The sequence below is a fragment of the Nannospalax galili genome, unplaced genomic scaffold (assembly GCF_000622305.1).
Source record: "Nannospalax galili isolate Female #2095 unplaced genomic scaffold, S.galili_v1.0 scaffold610, whole genome shotgun sequence".
NCBI lineage: Eukaryota > Metazoa > Chordata > Mammalia > Rodentia > Spalacidae > Nannospalax > Nannospalax galili.
The window spans coordinates 750,646-772,563 of record NW_008329141.1 but is presented as its reverse complement, the minus strand read 5'-3'; the positions used below and the strand labels follow the sequence as shown (position 1 = coordinate 772,563).

The 21,918-nt window shown below is 38.6% G+C and overlaps 1 protein-coding gene across 12 annotated transcripts in view; it reads left to right on the top strand.

Annotated features, from left to right (window-relative positions):
- Nucleotides 1-21,918, top strand: part of Spats2l (spermatogenesis associated serine rich 2 like) — a 174,493-nt gene that overhangs the window by 118,174 nt on the left and 34,401 nt on the right. For all 12 annotated transcript variants that reach the window (XM_008833355.3, XM_029563609.1, XM_008833343.3 and 9 more), the window contains 2 exons: nt 14,891-15,094; nt 16,348-16,483. In XM_008833355.3, coding sequence (XP_008831577.1) covers nt 14,891-15,094; nt 16,348-16,483 — 340 coding nt within the window. The remainder of the gene's footprint in view (nt 1-14,890; nt 15,095-16,347; nt 16,484-21,918) is intronic.

Below are 21,918 nucleotides of genomic sequence, written 5' to 3'. Positions count from 1 at the left end.
CAGAGAGATGCATAGTCAAGCCCTGCTCTGATTCAGAGAAGTTATCTCCCCCCTCCCAAGGAGCCCTGTAATTCTTGTCCATATTAACAGCTTCAGGGGAAAAAATGGCGACTCTAGTTTAAAAGGATACTCCTTATGGATACCTTTGATGGAATTTACCTGGGATAAGAGAAGGATAATTGGTGACAAAAGAAAATGTTACTAAATACTGTCCTTTATAAATGTAGGCTGGATTATTGAATATCCTTTTATAGAACAGCCAGGGTATTGGAATGTGGGCTGTTCATCATTCACTCTACTGTTATGCATTAATCTACAGACATCTACTTTGTGTATGTGAGTGTGTTGGAGGGGTATGCACATATGTGTATATAGGTATATGCACCAGCATGGGGGCCAGAGGAGGACATCAGGTGTCCTGCTTTGTCACTGTACTTTATTCCTTTGAAATAGGGTTTTTCACTAAATCTGGAATTAGGCTGGCAGCCAGCAATTCCCAGAAATTCTCCTGTATCATCAGGCCCATGGCACTGGGCTTACAGGTGCTCACAACTGGGCTGGGCTTTTTAGATACGTGCTGGGGATTTGAACTCAAGTCCTCATGCTTGCACAATAAGTGTTCTTACTCACTATGGTACACCAGCCCCAGAAGGCTACTTATTAATATACTGCTTGTCTTTGGGTACATCATTTCTTTAGTATCCTGTTTCCTTTCTGTAATATAAAAAAATTGTTTTGGTTTGTCTTCTACTACTGGTATAACAGAATACCACAGATGGTAAGTTATAAACCATAGAAGTTTATTTAGTTTATAATTCTCGAGGCTGAGAAGTCAAACACTGAGAGAGAGAAATGAGAGTTGAGGGGGAAAGTCCCCACCTTTATATATAACTAATCCACTCCCATAACAGCTGTAATCTACTCAAAAAGATGGAGCCCTCTTGACCGAATCACCTCTTAAAGGTCCTACCTCACACTGTTGCATTGGGAATTAAGATACCAGCACATAAATTTTCAGGGACCCATTCAACAAATCCTAAAGTAAAATTTACATATAGTAGAACCTCCCTAGAAACAGAATTTCAAGGAAAATATAAGCACTTCAGGAATAACTAAAATAGGAAACCTTATAAAGTGGCCAGATGTTCATACTCACTTAGAATGAATTATTTTGCAATTAGAATAAATAAGACAGTGCTCAGCTAGATACTGCAGACAGTGTTTCTTATATCTGATATGTGAAGGAAGTGTCAGTAAGTAATGTATGTGTCTGTGGATTACTAGGCATACAGCTAACACAGTTCAGTCTGATGGGCACTAGGTACCAACACCAGGTATGTTGGTATGGGGCCACTCATGAAAGACCCTTAGTCAAGTAGTAAGCATCACAATCATCTTCCCTTAGCTTATGGTGGTCGAAGCCTATAAGTGCAACTCAGTCCTAAAATCCATAGTAAAACTGTCTGGGTGCATATAATTATAATTTTCTTTTAAGAATCATGAATGTCCAGGTAGACATGAAAATTCAGGACACAGGGCATTTCTTTGTTGTGCTGGACATTCCTGTGATTATAAACCATCCAGCATCTTGTCCCCATCCCCATTCCCTACCCCGCATATACTCAGTCACTTTGATAAATGCTCAAATGCCCCCTTATTTTTCCAGGATAGAGGCAGTAGATCCTTCATAGAAAACCACTACACTGGTGCTTGCCAGAGTTTCTCTTCTGGTTACCAAACCCTGGTTCACAGAATCAGTTAAACTTCGCTAACATTAGAGCACTGTGCCAGATGCCCCAGTGGATTCTAAGAAGGGTACTTCTCATCTGGGCTCCGAGGGAATCATACTCTCGTATTCTTATAGAGAAAGCTCTGGGCAAACTGGTGATTTTCAGGTTTGGGGAGCAGAGACTCCACATCTATCAGAGCAATTGAGATGTGTACCAAATGGGGGCTACAGTGAGGAGGTACAGTCATAGACACTGTATATCACACCAGTAAGTTCTTAAATTGCTCATGAAGCACTCATTATCTTCCAGAAACCCATTTCCTAACAGATCCATTAATAGTGCTGAGGTTCAGATAACTTTTATGGACTATATACACAAGAGTTTCTTAAAACCCAGATAGTGACAGCAATAAAAATAACCTAATTTGTTTTGAATCCAGATTCTCCAGGAATTTTTAATTCAGTTTTTCAAAATGTTTTGATTTATAGTCCGGGCTAGGGAAAGAAAAATAATCAGGTGGCAGATTCCCAACTCTACTTGTTATTGCTTTCATATGAATTACTTTCAAATCTAATTACTCAAGTTGCTGTTTTGATATCAATCATAAACTAAAAGCCTAGCACATATATTTGTTCATTTACTCCTAATTTATGCCTCCTTCCTAACACAGTCTCAGTAATTCTATCAGGTTCATTGGAGTAAATGGAAGACACAAGCTCTTCACTTCACTATGGGTAGGTCTTGAACATTAAGTGCTCGCTGAGGGAGTCCTCTATGGAAAAGGACTGTGGTAAGCCCTAGAATGATGCTTTCTGTGAAGAATTCTTGATAGCACAAACAGCCATTGCAATATCCTTTTGGCTCTGTGAGTTTAACAGGAAGGCATTATTTGTTAATGTCATTGGTTCTTTACAAATCTTTATGCTCTATGTATGTAAACTTTTCTGTTGAAAAACAAATGATGGTAATGGAAGGTCATTAGGTGCATTTGAAAAAAGTAGAGAATGTCCCCCTGATTGACTGTTAACTTCATTAGAAGCCCACGTGTTGATTACAAATTTTAAGATGAATTTGTAACTAGTTAGGTTTCACCTCCCAAAGATAATGAAGGGTCATCAGGAAGTCAATGCCAAAACTGTTAAATGACTAAAATACTTATTCAGTCTATCAGAAATCCTGAGCTCGCTAATATATAAATCATAGGTGAATGTTGGAGCTTGGCTACTCTGCATCCTATTTTATTGGTATGTTGGAACTAGGAAGGGTGATCCTGAAATTATGTTCCCTGCTTGATAGCTGAGGAAGTCCTGAGTTGAGAGCCTTGGGATAACTGACTGTTTAACCCTCTGTAGTTGCAATGCCATACTCAGGTCCACCTGGTTTTATGCATGCAGTGAAGAGTCACTGCTAAAACCATGAACTCTATAATTCCTAAAAAAATTATAATTGAAAAATTAGAAAAAGTAATAGTAATAAAGCCATATAATGATAGTCTGTGCTTGAGTGGGTTCACAGCATGAGCCTAAAAGAAAGCTCCAGGCTACTAGTGGTGGAGCATTTATCAGGCTCTCCAGTAATGAAACCAGCTCAACAAAGCCTGCCCTGAACGCCCCACTGGGCAGAAGCCTATGGACATGTGCAATGCATGCTTTATCTTTTTATAACACCTTGACATTCAGGATCTCTCTTTTTAAAAGTCTTAAACAGAATCATTATTCTGGTAGGGAAAAGTTAGCTTTAAGATATATGCAGGTGGCTCAGGGGTGTTAGTGTGACTTCCTACATGAAAAATAACCACCCAGAGCACCATCATTTCTGGCTGTAAATATAGTGCTGTCAAGTGGGACAGTGCTGTGTGTCAGCATACAACTTAGAAGTTTGGGAGTATGTTTTAAGCCTAGGAATAGTTTTGCTTTGTTGTTTGTTTTTTTTTTTTTCCCTCTATTTCAGAGTTTTTAATGATAATTCAAATTAGATCTTTTACATAATCCAATCAAAATCATCCTGTTTTCAAGTACTAAACCAGGAAAACAGTAGATAGAAGATTTATTTTTACCAAAAGTAGTACTAAAGATAGTTTTTTTACCCCCCCCCCGAGACTTCCATGTAAATATCTAAAGCACCTTAGGGTTCAATTTCCCCCAGATTTTCTTCCTATTCTCTGTTTCATGAGGCTGACTGCCAAGTGCTTAGGTGCCTATCTTGTCTAGGCCCAAATAGGAAATCACATTCCTCCACTGGCTTTCTCCCACTGGACATACTGCCCACTGAATAGAGAAGGAGAGGAACTCTGGCCACCAGCAGCTCCATTGAGACAAACTCCAGGTGGGCCTTCGGCTTCTCTGGCCAGCCCCAGAAGCCTTCCTTTATATTTTCTCATCCTTAAAGCATTCTGGAAAGCCAGTTCTTTCCCTGCCTTGTCACAGACTGAAGGCTCCCTGTTGTTAGCTGACCTCCACAACCCAGACTGTAGTCTGCCCCATATCTACTTTCCCTTTACAGTGCAAATTCTAGGCTTCACAGAGGCACAGGCCTGCATTCTTATTCTCAGTATTCAGTAATCCATATGCAAAAGAAAGGGTCTTATTGATCTTATGATTTGAGAATATTGGATGTTTTTCCATTATTTTTGTTTGCTGTAACAAAAAGCATCACAGCACTGTTTCAATGTTTTATGATTTGAGGTTCCCAAGAAGAATTTTTTTTCATGTTGCTATTGGCCTCAGATCCACCATGACCTCTCCTATTTATCTAAGTTCTGCGTTGGACCAGAGAATTAGAAAAGATCAACAAGAAGAAAGCTGCTAACCTCTAACTTTCATAATAAAGCAATATAGCCTAGGATTTCAGCAACTCCAGCACTCAGATGCTGTAATATAATATCATGACTAAAAACCAGGGTGTCTAGCAGTGGAAATGTCTGGGTTCAAACCTTGGCCCCATGCAAGTACTAGATAGGTGACCCTGGAAAAGTTAACTGCTCTGTTTTTCATTTTCCTACCCGTGCCAACAAAAATTATATAATATATATATACACATACACACACAAAAGTGACCAAACATATATATATATATATATATATATATATATATATATATATATACATAAAATAGCCTTGCAAGGTTTGGGTGTGTGGTAAATGAGATACTTAAAGTGCTTAGCACAGCATCTGGCCGAGGAAGGCTTCATGTCCTTGTCTTACTCAGAGAGCAAATGCTCCTAAGAAGTTTGACTTATGCCAGATGTTTTCTACAGGTGAACAAGGTGACAGTGCTTTTGCTCTCGAGAGTTTACGTTCTTTGGGGGACCGGGTAGGGAAAAGAGATGGATAATGAGGCAGAATAAAGCTAAGTCACCAGGATAATTATAACTTCTGAAAAATGTGAAAGGACATAGTAAGTGTGTGGCGGCTTCAGATGAGGTAACACTGACATCAGCATCTGAGGGAGAGATGTTTAAGCTAAGATTCAGGTACTTCAGTTCAGTGTTTCTCACATCAGATTATGAGATCTCAGCAGCCAGTGTTTTATGTAAACTTTGTGAGCATTGTAGCAGAAGCCCTTGTAGTTACAATCATAGGTTTTTGCTATCTTTGAAATATTAAAGGTACAACACTTTATATATATATATATGATGACTCTGTGGTTAAGAGCATGTGCTTTTCCAGAGACCTGAGTTTGATTCCCAGCACCCATGCCAGGCAACTCACAACCACCTGTAACTCCAGCTCCAGGGAATCCAACACACTCTTCTGACCTCCACAGGCACTGTACTCATGTGCACAAATGAACACTCACACATACACATACACACATAATGTATATATATAATTATAAATATATAAATAATATTTATATATCCCCAAGATTAAGTACAGTTATGTGAACATGCATTTTAATATTATTTTAAAACATAATTGTCTTTCTTACTCCTCTTTATTATTTTAGCATCTAAATTCGTAGTGTTAGTTTCCATTTACAGATGTGTTGCTCACCCTTAGCTCTGCTTCAGGCAGCACTGGGGCTGTAGTTTTAGGTGAGGCCTTCAATTACATGTTCATTGACTCAGGGCCCCACCTTATTTCTCTGTGTAGGACAAAGTAGAGACAGAGAGACAGAGACAGAGACACAGAAAGGAACAGGCTGTAGTGATCTGAGGACACAGGACACCTGAAAGCCCTCCGCTACTTCTGAGCAAGTAGAGCCCAGGGGCTTCTCTCCTCTTCCTCTTTTGCAAAACTCCTCTGCTGCAGGTGTCCCTCAGAGAGATTACTACTCATCTCTAAATACCGTGTCTTCTGATCTACCACTCAAACTTTGTAATGGTGACTTCAGTTACAGAAGGGACTTAAACAGAATGATCACACACACACACACACACACACACACACACACACACACACACGCTCAGATATAAAGACCAAAAGGTATTCAAAAACATTTTTTTAAATTTTATTTATTATTTTTATTTTAGGTATATGCGTGTATTGCCTGCATGTAGTTCACCCATGTCATGCAATGCCCGAGGAGGTCAGAGAGGGTGTTGGATCCCCTGGAACTGGAGTTATAGACAGTTGTTAGCTTGCCATGTGGGTGCTGGGAATAGAACCCCAGTCCTCTGTAAGAACAGCCAGTGCTCCTAACTGCTGAGCCATCCCTCCAGCTCTCAAAAACAATTTTTAAGACTTTTGAATATCTCTTTAAATTGTTTTATCAAAATGAAAGGGAATTAACTTGTTTTGCAAGGAAATAAGACAGAGGTAGACACTGAGACATTTGACTTAACGTGTCTGTCTTCTAACCTTGACAGTTTAATTCATTGTTTTTATCTATTACCTTTTAATACAAATAAACCTATAAAGGTATTAATGACATATGAGATGTTATAAAGGCAATGGAAGCAAAACAAAGATTTGTCTCCAGGCAGAATGTCACCAGCTTTAATGCCCTCTGAGCACTCAGGTTTCATAGGACCTGGGTGAAATAATGATGCCTAACCATGTTTGCTAAAGAAATTTTGAAAGCGCAGAACTGACATTATGTCTCAATAAACATATGTGTATTGGTCTCTGCTGCAAAGTTCTTGGCTCCTGTGAATATATGTTAATTACCCTGTCCTGCAGAGATGGAAGAATGAGGAAACCTGCAAGTCACAGTGTCATTGTAACATGAAGAGTTTTCTTGGGGTTTCACTTCTAGATTATTACTCTGTAGTATCTTAAGAAAGTTATCTTTACTCACAGTCTCCATTTTGTCACCTCCCTGTCACTCATCAACCTATTTGTTATGACTTACAGCCCATCCCTCCAAAGAAACTGCCCCCACTGTGCCTACAGCAGCCTCCCTGTTACTGAATTACTTTATCTCTTCCTTTCAGCACTGTGTAACCTTGTTGATGATCTTTACCATTCTGTCTCTTCTTGGTTTCTACAACATAACACTTCTCTTTTCCCTGTGCCTTTATCCCTTTTTCTTAGTTTCCTTTGAGGGTTCTTCTCTTCCTGGCTGTTGAGGTTGAAGCTTGTCAAGGCTTGGCTTGTCCCAAGTCCTTCATTACATAAAGACATGCTGTCTCCTTAGATCACTTCCATTATGTCACATGACTCACGCCTCAGCTCCCTAGACCACAGGAACTACAGGTTCATATTGGATATTTTCACTTTGATATTTCAAAGCACTTTAATGATATGCCATACTCCAAACAAACTCAGAACTCCATTTTAATCATGGCTTTCTTTTTCGTGTTCCTAATTTTAGGGTGCTATCTACCCTAGTCTGCAGGCCCGAAATCTAAGTATCACTCATGACATCTCCCTCTCTCACCCTGTCTTCAGTCTGCCACCAGGACCTGCAGATTTTCATTCTCATGTGTTCACAGCACCCATCCGGTTCTTGCTGTATCTACCTCTTTCTACCTGCCCGCCATGTCAACCACCTGTCTCGCTTTCACTGCTACAGGTGTGTACTCATTAATCTCCTGGGTTTACTCCTTTCCTTCCAAATCATTCTGCAAACTGTAATGTTTAAAAACACGAATTTGACATTTCTGAATAAAGAGCAAGTCTTTCTCATTCGCTGACATAAAAGCCCAGCCTGTGTCCTGCTGTAGCCTTATTTTAAGTTGTTATATGTTGCTTTTTGGAGATAATTATAGAGTTTGTGTTTCCATATTTTAAATTACTTTTCCTAATTGAGGAAATTTGGAAAATTACATTTTTAAAAATCCTACCTCCCAGAAGCAACCATTTTTAAATTTCATTTCAGAATTACTTTAAGGCACAGATATATATACTTCATAAAAATAATTATGCAGCATTTGAATTTTTGTATTTGACTTTTTATTAATCATAAGAGTGTTACTGCATAATGTTCTTTAAGACCATTTTTCTATAGGGTATCTCTTTTTCTCCATAATGTCTTACTTTTATTTTATGAATACAACAAACAAGTTGCACAAAGGGATAGGGAGTTCTCTTATAATTCAACCACAGCCCAACATTCAGTATTTAGCTTCATTTTCCTTTAATTTGTATTTATTCTTTGGTAATTTCATAATATTTTTATGTTTTTTAAAAATTCTGTGTATGTATGTGTGTCTGTGTGAATATGTACATGTGAATGTACCAGCAGAGGGCATCAGATTCCCTGAAATGGAGTTATAGGTACTTGTGAACCCCTTGATGTGGGTGCTGGGAACCAAACTTCGGTTCTCTCCAAGAGTAGGAAGTGCCCTTAACCAATGAGCCATTTCTCCAGCCCCAAATATAATGTATTTAGACCCACTCCCCTGTTAGCCTCTCCATCTCCTCCCAGATGCCCACCACACTCCCTCTCAACTGCATGTCTTCTTTTTTCATAACCCACTGGGTCCAGTTAGTGCTGTTCTTATACACTCTGGTGTAGGGCATCCCCTCGAGCATGGGCAACCTACCACGGGCCACACCACTGAAGAAAGCTGATTCTCCTTCTCCCAGGGGTCATCAGTTGCCAATAGGTACTCAGATAAGGCGGAGCCTCAACCATAGCTAACGTGAGTCATGAGTGCAAAGACCCTGTCATGTCCGGAAGACATCATTTCGCAGCAATCTTCCCCAACCTCTGGCTCTTACTACCTTTCTGCTCCTTCTTCTGTGATGTTCTCTGAGCCTTGGAGGGAGTAGTAATATGGATGTATCATTTAGGACTGAATATTCCATAGTCACATACTCTCTGCACTTTGGCCATTTGTGGGTCTCTGTGTTAACCACTGTCTACTGCATAAAGAAGTTTTCTGATAAAGGATAAGACAATCTTGATTAGCACATATTAATTGTATAAAATAATGTGTTTCATGACATTTTAATCGTTGCATTATATTTTACAAATTAGACTTATTTCTCTTAACTATTACTGAACTATTTTTCCACATGAATTCTTTCAGTCTGTCTTTGCTTTTAAGCACAATACTGTAGCATACAACTTTTGTGGGCAACTATGGTCATTTCCTTGGCCCTGTAATTATTGAATTTAAAAAGTATGAATTTGTGTGTATGTGTGTATGTGAAGTGTGTGCCAATAATTTAACTCAAGGTCTTATACATGTAAAGCATACACCATGTTGCTAAGTTACATCTTCAGCCCCCAAAATTTTGTTTTAATACATTGCTGTTCAGAAAGCTTGTACCAATCTTATTGTCTATAAAACTGATTAATTGGTAGGTGAGTCATGTTCATTTCTATTTGTGTTTCTCTTCTTACAAATATTTAAGAACACTAAGATCAGATACCAAAAACTATCAATTACATTATTATTAGTTATTAAATGCAACTAAATATACTTAAGAAACGTTTAAGAGAATAGTTGTAACATGCTTTAAGTGACCCAGACATGAATTTTAAATTTAAACAATTTTATAACAACAAAGTTATGCTTTGTTTGCCAGCTTTTCCAGATAAAAACCCTTTACAACATTTAATCATCATCAGATAATCTGCTTTATTGAAATAGTATCAGTGTGGTAGACTTTGGAACCATTTTAGTGGATTAAAATAATTATTGTAGAGCTACTCTATTTTAACACATTCATAAAATTAGATTTAATTTGTCTGCATACTTTCTATGTTCTACTTATGTGTGTCAGACTTTCTCTAAAAACTAAGAACTAGAAAAAACTTTTCTAAAACTATAGTTGTTCATACATTGTAAAAAATCTTTGAATGCAAGTCCAAATATCTGTACAAACAGAAATGGGTAATAAAAGTTATGCTATTGTATTGTTCTTAATTTGTACATGAAACAGCACAATGTTGACTAAAAGGACCTTGTGATAAACTGATAATACAGTTTTATAATCCTTACAGTGTCTCTACTTTAAAAAAAAATTTAGACTGTGATAAGCTCAATGGTAGATCTAATGTAATATCAATAATTACATTAAATACATGTGAACTAAAATTACAAATTGAAAAGCAGATGTTGACAGACTTGATAAGAAAGACCCAAGCATGATTATTCTGAGATGTTCTTTAAATGTAAAGATAGAAACAGGCCAAAAGTTAAAGTACAAGAAAAATATACTGCCCAAACAGTTAAGTATAAAATGTTGGTGTGGCTAGATTAACACTGAACAAAAATTTTTCTAGTACAAGAAATGCTGCCAGGGTCGTTTTCCAATAATACATAAGTTTATCAAAAAAGTGACAATTCTAAACTTATATGCACCTAAAGATCAAGCTTCAAAATCTATGAAGCAGAAAATGAAAGAATTAAAGATACAAATTCAGAAGGATTGCAGATTTTAATACCTTTCCTTACTGATAAAACAAGTACTAAAACAGGTACATTAAACATCAGTAAGAATGTGGATTTAATCAATACTATCAATTAGCTTGACTTAATTGACAGTTTATAGACCTCCGTATAACCAACCATGTCAAGAACATCTGACATTTTCGTCAAACTAGACCAATTATAAACCATAAAATAAGTCTCTAGATATAAATTCAATATATAAAAATCACTGACTTTCCATTTCTATTATAATAACCAACATTTGGGAATTAAAAATTTAAAGAATATCACATACAAAAGCAAAAGAATTCTAAAATGCATATGAATAAATTTTACTATAGTTACTTAAGACCTAAAACCTAAACGATGCTGAGATAAAATTTCTTAAAGACTCAAATAAATGATGTGATGTATCATGTTCAAGGACCAAAGGATTCAATACAGATGATACGCTAGGTTTCCTAAAATTAGTTTATAGGTTCAACACAAGTTCAACCAAACTTCTGTCCGATTTTTGGTTGAAATATATAAGCTGATTCTTAAATTTATGCAGGAATGCAAAGGATGTACAATAGCCAAAACAAACTTTAAAAAAAAGAGTAAAGTTAAGGACATATATTATCTGGTATTAAGACTGACTTCTTATATGCATACAGCAAGGGTGTGAGGACAGGTGACTAGATCAGTGGAATACAATGGAATTCGGAAACCAACCCACACATAGAGTCAGTTGATTTGCAGCAGCAGTACCAAGACAATTTAAAGGAAGAAGGTCACCTCAGACTTACTTAAACTATATCATTTTTATATTAGTTTCCATATTTTACATGTCAGTGTTAAAGGCAGAGAGATGTGACTCAGTTGTGTTCTATATAAAAGCCAGAGTTAGCACATCAGGAGCACCCCATGTGAAGAGTTTGTTGCCTGTACTTGAATCAGAAGGCAAAACAATTATCAGTAAGTTATGTGACATCTGTATTAAGAGCTGATCAATGTTTTCAATAAAAAGGTTCTGATAATTGTACAATTCATTTCTGGGAGCCACTATTTAAAAAAATAGCTAGAAAAAGACAGGCATGGTGACTTACGCCTTATATCCCAGCACTTGGGAGGCAGAGACAGACAGATGTCTGTAAGTTTGAAGACAGTCTGATCTACATACCAAGCTCTAAGCCAACCAGGGCTACAGTGAGACCTCATTTAAAAAAAAAAAAAACTATAAAAGGATTAAATGAAATATGTACACTTTTTATTGAAATTGAACAAATTGTTTCCAGAGATAACTTTTCTTTCCAAGATACCTTTAATTTGGTTCAAATCTTTGATGAATATTAAAATCATAGTCAGAAACTCATATCAAACTAGGCTCCTTACCGTTGGAATGTCCCCAGATATACAAAGCACTATGCACATTTATTTGCTCATTCTGTATTTATCATGAACCAGTAAACACCAGGCATACGATGACAAGCCATGTATCTCTCTGTCACCACTTTCTCATGTAAAAAGTGCAGAGGATTTTTTAAGGCTTGAGTAAAGGAAGTACTCTGTCATACTAGATTATAAATTAGTAGTGATTGAGCATTGTAGACTGTCGTCTCATGTGCCTTATGATTTCTCTTAGTGCTAGCCAATAGGAACATAATGAAAGCACACATAAAATTTTATATTTTCCAACAGCCACATTAAAAAGTATAACTAGGTGAATCCAGTTGAATAATATATCTCAGTTAACATGTCTAAAATACAGTCATTTCAGTGTATAATTAATGCATATTTATTTACTTTTTGCAGTGCTAGAGATCCAACCTGGAACCCTGCACATGCTAGGCGAGCACTGACCTATACCTCCAGCTTCAATATTTTTGCAGTTATTGAAGAAACATTTTGACTTTTGTGCCAAACTTTCAAGATTCAATGCCTGTTTAATCCAAGGCATCTGTTTGGAAAAGACCCATTTAAAATACTCAGTAGCCACATGTGGGGAGCAACCCTCTTATTAACAGTGTGCACTTGTATGAATCAACTCCCATTCAGCTACAGGCTGTTGAAGTTTGCAGCTGGATTCCAGAAAGAGAACTGATGGTGTTTCTGATGCTAAAGGAGATCACTGTATCCAGGAAAGAACTTCCATTATTCTGTTACTAGAAGTTTAAGACTTGTGGTCAAAATGAACTAATTCTGTTATGGCTGTATAACTCTCTGAAAGAATCCCAAAGTTTTACTGAATTTGGAGACAGACCTGAACAGCCAGTTTGCAAATATATCCAAGTGGTCTTTGAGAATTGTAAATCTTTTCAGTGTTCAGTGGTCCCTCCAATGATGATACAGTTTTTCAAAACCCTAAAAATTATTGCTACTCAAATCCCTTAGTAAATATTTGTGGGATGAGTGATGAAGTGAGCCAGTAGCCCACGTATTATTCTCTGATACACAAACAAAATACTTTTAGTTCCAGGTTAATAAGCTCGTGTTTATGTCCATGCTTGTCTTCTGTTTAAAATTCATTTGCATCTTAACATAATAATTTTTGTTCCTCTACCTTAGGGTCATTATATCCATTAAGCTATACATTTCCTTATTTTCAAGAATATGGCTAATTTATTACACTGTGCATAAAGAGCTGTTTTGGATTCTGAATTTATAATATCTCATCAAGACTGAATTTCAGCTATGATTTAGAAAGGGAATGAGTTGGAACCAGTTTGGATTTAGTTATTGTTTCAACACTAATGTTTATAAATTCATCACCAGGTGGGTGGTAGCACCTGTCTCCACTCCCTCCGAATCACAGTCACCTGGGATGCAGAATTGCTAGGCCCACTGCTGAGTCAGACTGTCTGAAGGTGGTCTTTAGGAATTTGCATGGGTGACAAATTCCAAGGGAGAGTCATCTCACATTGAAGTTTAACAGCTACTGTCTTCCAGTGAAGTTCCACATTACTGTAACTAAAGAGAAAATGACATACTACCATTTCATCAGTTCCATTACTGGAATAAATGCTATTTTCAATATTTCCTTAATTGTTCACTACCTTTTCTGGACATTTTATTATGTACTGTAATTTCCCTTTAAGTAAAGTTTCATTGTTCTGGAAAGCTCCTTGACTTATAGGTTATAAATGATGGATTCTACTAGAGTCAAATTATATTTATCATAAATGAGCTAATGTCTAAAATCAAATTGTCTAGGACCCAGATCATATTCTTGTGCACTTTCTTCTAGTCTCTGTAATGTTTGTGACAGTGTCGGGAAAGGTGTGCCTTGTTTCTTTTTCTTTTTTTTTTTCCTATAAAATCATTTTAAGTGGACTTCAATTCAATCACAGTCCTACAGAAAGCTATTGAACCAGACACAAGTGCTGGAGCTTAGACAGTGAATCTGACTCAGTGTCTGCCCTTTAAGGGGTCATAGCCTCAGCAAGGCAGTGGTGAGAGGCACAGAAGCCTTGTGTGAAAGGTAATGCATGAGGACACCAAGGGCAGAGCAGAGAGAAGCAGGGTGCCCAGGAAGGAGGCTGGGCTTCAAGGAGGTAACCACATGCTTGCCACAAAGCAGCTTTCTTCACGACCCTGCCCTTCAGAAGCACACTGGCCGTTTTCTCACACCCAGAGCTCCCTGTAGTAAGATCTTAAGAATACATTTCCTTTTCAGGTCCTTAGATGCCATTTAATTCACTCTAGCAATCACTACATAGGAACCTATCTTTAAAAGATGCCAAAAGCAATGTGCTGCTAATTTATTGCCACATCTATTAAAACTCTAGAGAAAATCTAACTCTCTGGGTTTTAAATATAGTTGAGATATTACAGTGATGTTTCCTGATTTAATCCCTTCATAAATTAGATAAAATGATGATAGGACCTGTTGTTACTTCATTCTTGCCCTCTCACCAATCACTCTTCTGCCTTCGTTAATTCAGAATAAAATACCACAAGGCATTAGTGGAGATAGGAGGGCTGCATTTTTATGACTTCAATATGAAATCATATTTAAAGATACCTAAGCCTTTACTGGAATAGGGAAAAAAGGGGGTGACGAAGATAGATAGAGAATTACTCTTATCTCTTGCAAACCTGGTAATAACCTTGCTAGATCGTTACAAGTGAGGAAACTAGGGTTCAGAAATACTAGTTTGTCCACATCACTCTACAGGCCATTACCAGAGTCCAACACACACCTGGATCTTCTGACTCTTAATACAAGGCTCTTTCATGCATAGCCTCAGATCTTCTGAGAATCTATTAAAACAGTTCCTTCAGTGTTTTGCAGTGAAAAGCATTAGTGCCAATGTGTAAACAAAACCAGAAATCTAGCTATCCTCCATCACTTTGCCATTAGTGTTTTTGCTTTATCCCTTCACAATCATTATTTATTGTTCTCTTACAGAAGGCAACAGACTACTGCAGAAACTGTCCTTAGATGGGAACCCCAAACCTATACATGGAACAGCAGAGAGGTCAGATGGCCTACAGTGGTCAGCTGAGCAGCCTTGTAACCCAAACAAGCCTAAGGCAAAATCATCTCCTGTTAAGTCTAATGTCCCTGCAGCTCATCTTGAAATAAAGCCAGATGAGCTGGCAAAGAAAAGAGGTAAAGTGATTTTCTTTTGCTCAAATGATTCAGTGTATTCTGCACAGACAGAAAAGTGCCACAATGTCCGAACTTTCTAGAAGATACTGCTTATTGAAGAGGGATATACATGAAATCCAGTTTCTTCGTTTCTGTGTCCCACTTAGACGCAAAGGCAGATGTGGTTCTTGCCATGGTAATCGAAAGTCTAGAGTGTTAAAGTGGAATTATGCCCCCTTGTTGGCCCTCTGTGACCACACTCCTTGTGGGCATGGATAAGTATCCATTTACCTGTCACTTACAAAGCAAGTGTTAGTGCAAGGGCTGACGTTTCCCAGAGAAGTAAGTTCCAGATGTGCATGGATGGAGATGGGTCCAGAGCCTGGTTGTCTTTCTTAGGGATGACCATCCCTGTGTGAACACAGTTCTGTATTAGAACCTTCAGACAATACAGCACTGAGAGAAATTTATATTTGACACACACTGGATTTTTAGTTGTCAAACCTTGGTACCTCTGACTCATAACCTTAGAAATGAAAAGCACAAAACCATTTACTTTCTGATTCCCAGACTAAACAATACCTCACTGCTTCAGCTGTATTTGATTTCCTTGGCTTTGGTTTGATACACTCATTCTATTTTCTTGAGGGAGATTTCTTGTTTTTGAGAAACACACTCTTGTTGAGATAAGAGCAATCTTGTCTTGTTAGCCATGAAAGCTATATACCCTGGTGAGAGTTACAGGAAGTCAGGCGAGATGGGCACCCAAAGAGCTGCTTTTAACACTGCTGCTGTAATTCCAGGCCTGGCTCAGGACTGCTGGGCAGGAGCCAGTGTACGTGGCACCGATGACCCAGCCTCTCTTGTTCATTTGTACCTCTCCCAGTCTCTGTGTCATTTTCCTCCTCCAAAAGCTTTGCTGGCTTTGAACCACACGCACTGGTTTCTACAGAAGGCACCAGCAGCACAAATGGCCTTTCAGTTCGAAGACACTCTAGTTTACCCAGAACAGAATGATCAGATCTTCTTTCTGAAAAGCAAAAGGACAGGTGTATCTCTAGTGGCACAGCCAGAGCCCTCCCTGGTGAAGCCGTAGCATTCTCAGGGGCTAGGCAGACTACCCTCTCTTAACAGGTTTTTTCTACTAGGAAAAAAAAAAAAAAAAAAAGATGAGTCTCTGGAATGGATTGCTTGCTTTGTTTAGATGTTTAGCCCACAAATGAATGATAAAGTGGTCAAGTTAACTTTTTTTTTTTTCTTGACATCAATTTTAGGCCCAAATATTGAGAAATCTGTGAAGGATTTGCAGCGCTGCACTGTTTCTCTAACTAGATACCGTGTCATGATCAAGGAAGAAGTGGACAGCTCTGTGAAGAAGATCAAAGCGGCTTTTGCTGAATTACACAACTGGTGAGTAATTCAGCTGAGGAACTATAAATTCACAGTGCTTGGGCTGTTCCTATAGTTTGTAAAAACATCAGATGGAAAATATTGTTTATTTAATACGTAAACATCACAGAGCAACTCTCTATAGCCATTTTTTTTAAACTCTGCAGGCAGAAACATATATCTTGGGAATGAAAAAGAAGAGAAAGTATTTGAATGAGAGTAATTCTGATAGATATAATTCACTGAACTTTGAAGTTGTTCTAAAAGCACATGAAAGGTATAAAGTAAAATTCAACAAAGAAAAAAACTCAAAATGATATTGGCAAATCCATGGAAAACTAAAAACATGAATGCTACTAAAATATCCATTTCTATGTCATAAAACTTGCCTAACAAAAAGAAACATCTCATGTGAACTTAATGATACTTAGTGAACTTCTGTTCTGGGGTATCTTTAAAACTAAAATTAAGCAGTGGTGGTTGTATTAGTTTTCTGTCTCGTGGGCATGACAAAATACCCTGACAGAAGCAACCTAAGAAGGCTTTGTTTGGGCTCACAGTTTGTGAGTACAGTCCAGCATGGCAGGAAACCATGGCAGTGGCAGCAGGGGCTTGAGCACCTGTCACCTTGTGTCCATATTTGGGAAGCAGAGATCAAGGAACACTTACTTTCTCATCCTTACTCAGTCCGGGACCCCAACCCATGGACTGATGCCAACCACAGTCAAAGTGGGCCTTTCTGCCTCGGTTAACCTACTCTGGATAATCCCTCACAGGTGTGCCTGGATGCTTGCTCCTGAGTATAGGTCCTGTCAGGTTGACAGTTAACCAACACAGTGCTGCTTTCATTATTGCCTAGTTTGCTTGTCCTTTGCAATATACTAAATGAACCTGTGTCCTTCTTAAAAAACGAAATGTATACACTGATGTGGTTTGGACCCTACCATTCTCTTCCTACAACTATTTTAATAGAATACATTTCTTTTAGCCCTAGACATTTGCTTATATACAGAATTGGAGTGAAATACTAGTAGTAGAATATATGTTATAATTACATAGAAAATGTGCTTGTCATGTCAGTTAGGCCTCTCAGTTTGAAATGAAACTGAAGTCACACTAAAGAGAAAAGAGAATTTATTAACTCGTGTATATAAAAATTCCAGAAAATTCATTTTGACAAATTTACTTCTAAGCTCAAATTATATTATCATACTGTAATCTTTCTGTCTCTATCACAGTCTCTCCTTCCTCCTTCCCCCTTCCTTCCTTCCTTCATTCTTTCCCTCTACTTTCTCATATCTCTTACAATCTCTCCATTCTGTTTATTTTTTACTTCATTCTTAGACAAATACTTGCATGTAGCAGCAAAGGTAACCTCCTACCCCCTTGGCAGCTCCAGGCTTACAAAAGTCTTAGCCTTTGCAATCTGAGCAGTGGTTCCAGCAAAAATCCAAGGGCTAATTTCCATTGGTTGGGGTTGATCATTTATGTCTCTAACCCAGTCACTGTGGTAAAAGCATTGGTCTGCCCACTAGTCTTGTCCAAGCCAAAAGCTTCCCACAGAGTTGACAGTGGGGTGAACCCCCAAATCAACTCCATAGACTGAGAGTTGAAGAGCTGTGGTTTCCCAGCACAAATTCAAGGTGCTCACACCAAAATAAAAGGAAAAATATAAGAGAAAGAAACACCCAGTCACAGTGCCCAGGCTCTTGGAACTTGTCCCCCATGTCTAAGGAGACACACGATATTAGAGTATGATTACACTTTGTGCATATTTTTTCTCATTCCGAGTCCTTGTTTTGACACTGATGTGCTTTTTAACGGAAACTATGGAGTTGTAAAAACTAAAGATTAAGCTTCACACTAACTTAATCTAAAATTCATGCATTTTAAGCCGTCTGCTACAGATAGATCCGAAGGGTGCATAAGACACAAGAAACTTGAAAGAAAACTGTCTTCTTCAGTCACCATTCAATTCAGAGCATCACAGGTCTTCTGTATGAGTGATTCTTTACCTCTCTGCCCCCAGCCATGGTGTCAGTGGAACTCCTCCCTCTTAACCACATTGTAGCTAAACTGTTCAAAGCAAGTCTCAGAAACACATGCGACTACTTAGTGAAAGTAAAGATGCTCTATTGAAGATCAGTATTAATTTGTAGTCATGACTTTTCCAGTCTCTCCTTGAGTTTCCCTATTACTTGTAAGTATACCCAACTTCCTGTTCTCCAGAGCCATGGTCAGTGGTCAACAGTTTATTCCAAAAGGGCCAGCTAATAAATATTTTAAGCATTCTAGGCATATGGTCACTCAGCTCTGCTTCTGTGGCTAAAAGCAGCCGCAGACAATGCTGAAAGGCAATGGGGCCAGGTTGGCTCCTCCTGGGCTACAACTTGCCAACCCCAGTCTGGAGGTGTTAGTTCTCTGCTTGGAGAAGAGCTCTGTGTCCCATCCATGTGTTGTTTTAGAATAAGCCCTTCCTCTGAGAGCCCCATGTAATATTGTCCATCTGACTGACTCATGCACTAACCCACTGAGTGTAGCTCTGACCTCAAATTACCTCTCCTCCAGCTGCTCGGGGTCTTTTTTATTTATTTCATTCTATGTCTTCGTAAAATGAACAGAACATGGATAACGAGGCATCATGAGATTTACGATTCTTTGAGCATTTTACCCCTCAAATGGTAAAAGTGGGGCCAGGAAAGTCAGACTCCAAGGAGGTTGTGTGCATTTGTCTGTTCCAGGTTCCCATTGCACCTAGTGGGGAAGATCAATTCTGAGTCAGCCCTGCCAGGCTGAAAGCCACCATCAGAACAAAAAGGCACTATTCCTCCAAAGTAAGGGAGAGGACACGTAGTCCCACCATTCCATATATGCAGGGGCTACAGAGAGATTATAAATGCCAACACTCAGTTTTTAACCTCTCTCTTAACAAAAACGATCTCACAACAATTGTGTGTTGACTTAAAAAAAAAAAAACCAAAGTACTGTTTTAAACATAACCATTTGTGTGCATTTCTGCCAAGTGGAAAACTTTGCCTCTGCTCCAAAGAAGCCTACAACCCAGCCAGTGTTGTGACGTACTTGGACAAAGCCTCCCTCTTGTTTCCTAAGGGAGAGGAAAGGATGAATTTTAGGAATTGTGGTGCTCTTGAAAAATATCAAGTCACAAAATTGAAGAAAGTAGCTTAGAATAACTTTGTTTTTTGAGTTTCATACATGAGTATTACATTTGCATTATGTTCACCCCTCCCAGTCCTCCTCCCAGTTCCCCCTGTGCCCCGCCCCTCTCCCTCACACCGTCTTCTTCTCTTCTTTGATTATTACACGTACGTACATACATTTTCATATTTATATAAATGTATATAATGCACTGAGTTCATTTAGTGGTGTTCATGTGTACCTGTGTTTAGGGCTGCCCACATAGAGTTAGATAACTTCTCAGGGAGCTCCTCCCTGGAGAAAACAGATTCTCCCTCCCTCAGCATCCATTGGTTGTCTATAGCTCTTCATCTTGAGGTGGGACCCCTTGAGAGTTTCCCCATCCACCTTGGCACGACAACTGGTTTTTTTCATGCAGATCTTGTTAGACTACCATACTGTGGAGATTTCATTCTGCAGCTTTCTTACCACGTCTAGAATGCAGTAACTAGCAGTAGCTGTCTTGTCCCTCCGGCGCTTATGGTCTCTCTGCCCTCTCTTAGTGTTCCCTAAGCCTACAGTATAGAGGTTGCATTGTAGAGATGTCCCTTAGGACTGGGCACCTCACAGTCACTTATTCTCTATATTTTGACCAATTGTGGAACTTTTTAATAGTCTCCATCTGATGCAAAAGAAGCTTCTTTAATGAGTGGTGAGAGGTACGCTTGTCTGTAAATATAAGTATTTTGAATATACTAAATTACATTGGTCTAGGGAAGTAAAAGAGGTGGGTCTATGACATCTTCATTCATGTGTTTACAGTACCAAGCATGAATTCCTTCCCACTGAGCAGGCCTTATGTTCAGTTAGACAGCTGTTGATTACTCCCAAGATAAAAGTGCCTCTATTGCACCAATAGAGTTAATTTGCTGGGCTGGTCATTGTTGTGGTTCATAGACTTTAGAGCAAGATAGGACCATTGATTGGTTTTCTTCCTTGGCAGCTTACATAGTATCTTCTGATACTATGAGAGCTCGTCTTTTGGGGAGGAAGCATTCAGGTTAGTTTCAGCTCGACTGCTCCAAGTCCTGTGTATGTATGCTAGAAGAGCTCTTTAAAAGTTTTCCTATTGATGATATAATCATCCACTCTGGGCATTAGAGGGAGCTGTGTGCACAGCAATACCCATTTAAATACAAGTGAACCTTACGGTCAACCAGAAGGACTATCTAGATTTGGAATACATGAGCCAAGTCCTCTGGTTTTTCTGAAAACATTGCTTGTTCTATAATGGTGGTTCACTCCTGTGGCCCTCTGTGGCCTGAGTGTGAGTCCCACTCCTCATCCTTCTCTCTGGTCCATCCTTAAGGCCACCCAATTCTCACTCCCAAAGTGTTCAGTAGTGTGTCCTTTAGAAATAAATAGAAGCTGTCAGGTAAGAAATTTAAAATGTTTACTTGGCCACCAAAGTGCCAGTTTGAGAACATGACTTATGCTTGACTAAATTCCACCAAAAATCTTGCTGGAGTGTATTGGAATGGTGATTCCAAGAAGTCAGGAGAAAGCCAGAAAGAAAGCCAGGCTGTCGGTACATCCTCAATAGTTAGGACATACCAGAGCCAAATGAGCTGGGTGCTTATCCTTCCCAAGCAGGCTGTGAAGAGCACTTGCTCAATAGTTACTGAAGAAAACCACTAAGCAGCTAAGCTATAACATCCAAATTGGCATTTGACTAGGATATGGTCACATAGGACTAACTGACTGTATGTACGGCATTCAGTTTTCTCAGAAGGAACTGAGGAATTGAGTGGGTCACCACGATGACACAATCCTCTCACAAGATGTCTGAACAGAAAATAAACTTGGCAACACCAATATGAAAAGTCACACCAGGAACTAACATGAAACAGCTGGTGTCATCTCTGTGTGATTGGCCTCCTACCACAACTAGAAAATACTCATCCTTTGGAATCATAGCTGCCAGACTGAATTGCTTTGTGTGTAAACGAGTCTAGCTTTCTCATCACAAACCCAATGTACGTGTGTCCAAGTTGATTGTGAAGGCTTAAAATGAGCAATAAAACACTAAATTGAAAAACATTGAGGATGTATAATAATACTTGATATTTCTGCCATATGCTAGGAGAGAAAATATTCTACACTAGAGCTATAAAAATTCTGTTAGGTGCTATTGTCAATTTAACATCTAATTAAGAGCACTCTTAAGGAAAATGAAAGCTGGTTGGGAGCCAGCAGAGCAGTGGTGGGGGAGGGTAATAAGGTTGCAGAGATTGAGGGATAGAAGGGCAATCTTTTAA